This window comes from Bactrocera latifrons, unplaced genomic scaffold (genome assembly GCF_001853355.1).
Source record: "Bactrocera latifrons isolate USDA-ARS-PBARC rearing strain unplaced genomic scaffold, ASM185335v1 scaffold_222, whole genome shotgun sequence".
Classification (NCBI taxonomy): Eukaryota; Metazoa; Arthropoda; class Insecta; order Diptera; family Tephritidae; genus Bactrocera; species Bactrocera latifrons.
In genome coordinates, this window is record NW_017535764.1 from 481898 (window position 1) to 486711 (window position 4814).

General features: G+C 33.6%; 1 protein-coding gene across 1 annotated transcript in view; it reads right to left on the reverse strand.

The window, feature by feature from the left end:
• Nucleotides 1-1699: 1699 nt before the first annotated feature.
• LOC108968632 (protein singed wings 2) overlaps nt 1700-4814 on the reverse strand; it is a 32045-nt gene continuing 28930 nt past the window's right edge. The window contains exons 7-8 of the mRNA XM_018932763.1: nt 2546-2704; nt 1700-2431 (exon numbers count right to left, since the gene is read on the reverse strand). Of these exons, the coding sequence (XP_018788308.1) occupies nt 2048-2431; nt 2546-2704 (543 nt within the window). The 3' untranslated portion in view covers nt 1700-2047. The remainder of the gene's footprint in view (nt 2432-2545; nt 2705-4814) is intronic.

Consider the following 4814-nt stretch of genomic DNA (forward strand, 5'->3'; position numbering starts at 1 on the left):
TACCGATTCGAAAAACACGCGAAATATAAATTAAAAATTCACCTTTCAATTTGATCACAGTAGTATGATTTTGAGGGGTTCTTACTGCAAATACATACAAAAATATATATTTTATAAATAAGAAAGCACGTTCCAGAAAATTTAAGGTGCCAATTACTCATTCCATTCCATTTCATTAATTTAATATTATATAGTAATTGCATAAGTTTTATTAGATATGGAGCACAGTGGCGTATACCATAGATATAGTAATGCATGCACATATACTTATCTGAGGTTCAGCACCTTGCGGAAGATTTCTTGTGTAACGGTTGCGCTGAAATTTTTAACAAAAGAAAATAAGAAGTGCTACGGGCACTTCTTCATATTTTTGTTATTTATCCTTTATCAAAAAATATTGACAAAGATAATATAATAATTGTTCACATGAGTTATGCCTACAGCTTATGTAATGGATCATTAAAGCTCATTGCTTGTCCGAACACCGCCCGCAACGCCGTTCAATTAGTTGTAAGGACATAATTATTAACAAGAAGGGAAAACGAAAGGAAAATAAAAACCGTAAACTAAAAGATTTGACTTTGATAGTTATGATTAGTGTTGATGTAAGATTTATAAAAAGTCAGCTTGGGGCTTTCTGTGAGAGAGCTGTTTCAGTAACCAAAAAAGAAAATAAATCTGAAACAATTATTTTAGCGTCACTTTTGCATTACAACAAATTACTTTTACCTCAGCGTTTTGAATGTCAAATATGACAAATGCCAATATAGATCTTTCGAAATCCACGACAGCTAATATCATACCTAAAGTTTCCGGATGCGTATGTACAAAATTCTGTTTGATATAATTTCTCCGATGGGCCTGTATTTTTAAGATGTTGATCTTTGTTTTATTAACATTAATGTGGTGAAAATATGAAAAGCTTTAGCTTCGAGCTAAAACCGCTTAAAGGAAATGTTTGTTATTTCTTTATAATTAAATTGAATATTATTACATTAATAATGAGATAAGACAGCGAAAATGGCACTATTTTCCTTTTAAATAATCCCAATTCAAAACAAGTTTGTTAGGTTGTTATATATGTGAGTTCTTATATGTACATGTACATCCAAAAAAAAAAAAATAAATAAATAATAAATAGTAAAAGTTCTAAGCAGCCAGCAAAAGCAGCATACGCAATATTGAAGTGTAGTGAAAAAAATCGCCTTAATTTTCTACATTTAAATGCTTTAACACTTATGTGACTACTTAAGCATTCTAATTGTTGACATCATTACATACATACCTATCTATCGTTAATTACATATACATATAATTTCAAATAAACTTATTTATGTAAATTTTGGCTTTTTACGTATCTAATTCAATAAGTAACCAAACAATTTAATTCACATTCCTTCGATGCATATGAATGTGTGTTTGTAGATTTGTGTGATTTTTAAACAAAATAATCCAATATTGACATAATGATATTTAATATTAATGATATTTGATAAATAAAGCTAAAACACAACCTTATGGATTATACAACAGTATTTGATGAAGATTGGCATAGAAATAAAAGGATTAATTATAAAAAGATCTTATTAATTTAAAACAAATTATATAAGAAAGTGAAGTGAAAAACGTTAATAAATAATAAGAAAAATCGGCGTAACCCTTATATGAGCGTGATCTGATAATTGAAATTCTATATACATACATATTTTATGTCACCTCTATATGACTGCAGGACATTTATTTGGGACTTTTTCGTCAGTATATCCAAAAAGTCTCAGCATTGCTTCATAATTCTGATTTTCGATATAATTTTAGAGAACACTGAGGCTCGTAACTTGCCTCAAGCAATAGACCTGACGCCAATGGACTAAATTAAGTGAATAATCAAAATTATGTTTGAAAACTTTTTTGCCGCTACAACAATACTATGTGTTTACTTCAATTAAAGTACTGAAAACTATTTTTACATAAACAGTATGTTAATATCGTTTTATAGAAGTACACTTTTTTAACATGTTAGACGAATTGTATGTTCCCTCGATAAAATTTATGGCAACTTCATTACAATCCATGGCACGCGCCCAAAATTTTTATAGTAATAGTAGTCATAAGCTAATTTACTCAGAATTAGAAGTATGAGAAAGGCCAACACTGCATTGAGCATATCGAGCGGATATATTTTCGGCTCCTCTTCCGGTTTGCAGACATCTTCACGTGTAAGCGAGAGCACACTGGCTCGACGCACCGGACTACTGTTTTTATAGGTGCACGTGATATTTATGGCATCACGAGTTATTTCATTGTACTTCATGAGTATCTCACGAAAACGCATTATAAATATGCAAGTGCATTGCCAAGGATTGCCGCTGAGAAGTAGGAGATTTGCGTCGAGATTGCCGTCCAGTGCGTTATCGAGTGCATATACAGGTAACTGTGGGAAAAGGGGAGAAATATTAAACACTTAAGTAAGTAATTTTTATTTTTAATTATTGTTTTTATTTTTGGTTTCTATTTATAACCAATTACATTATAATATTAACTTTACCTTTTGCAATCGATTACCGCGCAAGCTGAGCAAGCGAAAGTGCTCAAACCAATAGCCACCTTCTAACACATCAATCGTCTCAATGCGGTTATTGTCCAAATGGATGTCCACTACATGACGATAATACGGATTGTTACGTAAAGGTAATATGTCTATTATCTGTAAGTATTAAACAAAACGATTTTTCTATAGAAATTTTATTTCCTCTAATTATAATAAATTTCCTATGCACTGTACGTCTTATAATCTTTATATGTTTGTCCGCGATGGACTTCTTAACTACTGAACCGATTTTAGCTAAATTTAGCACACTGTGTCCAGTTCAACTTAGAAGATAGGATAGTAAAAACAAAACAATTCATAAATAAAGAATATAGCTCTATTAAATGGACGTCCTATTAAGCAGACATCTCCATTAACCATGTACATTGCTGATGTTTATTAAGTGCAATCTATTAACTGGACAGAAAGACTGGACTTGAGAAAGCAGACTTAAATTCGTTATTTTTTTCAATGAAATTTATATCTATGAACATATTCAAAATTAAATCTCAAGTACAATCCCTTGGATTCTTATACCGACAAAAACGTTTTCGCCTCTATTCGTAAATCACTTTATTGAATAGTTTATTGTATGAATAATAGTAAAAAATGTATACCACAAGCACGCGTGGCCGGATCCGTAGGTATTTTGAAAATTTTAGTATCAGTAATGAAAATTACCTCCTTACAACAATAACAACTTCCAATAATAAGTAATGCCACTTTTCGTTGCAATTTTATAACTTAAGGACGGGCTCACCTATCCCAGGTTTCGGGCTATTTAGTAGATGTTTTATGTGAAGTTTGCACAAAATCGATCGAGCGGTTCTTCATTTATCACAAGATGGGGATTGTTATATTGTCATGTCATTCATGCGGGCATCTCATTTCGGACGTGCTTCGATTAAAGCAAATTGTCAGAGATTATTATTGCTTTGTGTTTATATTTTTAAACATATTGTTGAAAGCATTTATACAAAGGTGAGTTTTAAATTATTCAAATGTATACTATGTATATGTGTGCGCGTACTTTTCTCAGTTTTTAGCGAGTCGTCGGTGTTTCATATCGTTTACAGGCTTTTTTCAACTAAATTGTCAAAAAACCGCAAGTTTTGAACAGTTGAAATGAAATGCATGTGTGTTTCTTTATTTGAAAACAAAAAAAAACCACATATTGTCTCTTGATACTTGTTCTAAGATAGATGAAATTATCTACGACTTCGAAGTTAGTCGCGTCCGTTTCGTCTTGTCCTCGTTCACTATCTGACCAATTTGCTTTGCTTCTTTGTCTAATCTGGAGAAAGTAGAATTAACGACGCGGTTGTTGAGGGCAATGACATCGATGTCATCGGCATACGTCAGCAGTTGTACACTCGTATAGAAGATAGAACTTTCTCTATTGAGGATAATTGCAGCTCGAATAATTTTCTCCAAGAGCAGGTTAAAGAAGTCACATGAAAGGGAGTCGCCCTGTCTGAAGCTCCTTTTCGTGCTCTGAAAAGCAGTTTTAAAATCGACGAAGAGGTGGTGTGTGTCGATTCTATTTTCACGGGGCTTTTTGAAAGATTTGGCGCATGGTGAATATCTGGTCAGTTGTAGATTTTCCAGGCAAAGTCACACTGATAAGGCCGAATCAGTTTGTTTTCTGTGGGCTTTAAGCTTTCACACAATACGCTCAATAGAACCTTATATGCTATGTTGAGTAGACTTATCCCACGGTAGTTGGCACAGATCGTAGGGTCTCTCCTTTTGCGAATTGGTCAGAGCACATTTAAATTCCTATCTTGGCCGGCAATCCATCGGCCTCCGACGTTTTGTTGTTCTTCAGACGGTTAATTTCTATTCGAACTTCTTCACGGTCGGACAATGGAAGGTCTGCTCGATCGTCATCGATTCGAAAATTGGATTTGCCTTCTTCTGGCGTTATACTTTCACTGCCACTCAGCAGGCTGGAGAAATGTTCCCTCCATAATTTTAGTATGCTCAGGGCATCAGTTACTAGATCACCTCTGGCGTTTCTACAAGAGTATGCTTCAGCCTTGAAACCTTGTTAGTCGCCCTATCTTTTCGTAGAACTTTTGAGCATTCCCCTGTCATCCAGCTTTCGTACTCACGCAATTCAGCCTCTCTTTTTTATACTCTCGCAACAAAGTTGCTAAAGAGAGTATTACAGTTTTGTTCACATAACGGTTGTTTGGAAGTCCTAAAACTAAAAGAGTCAGATATA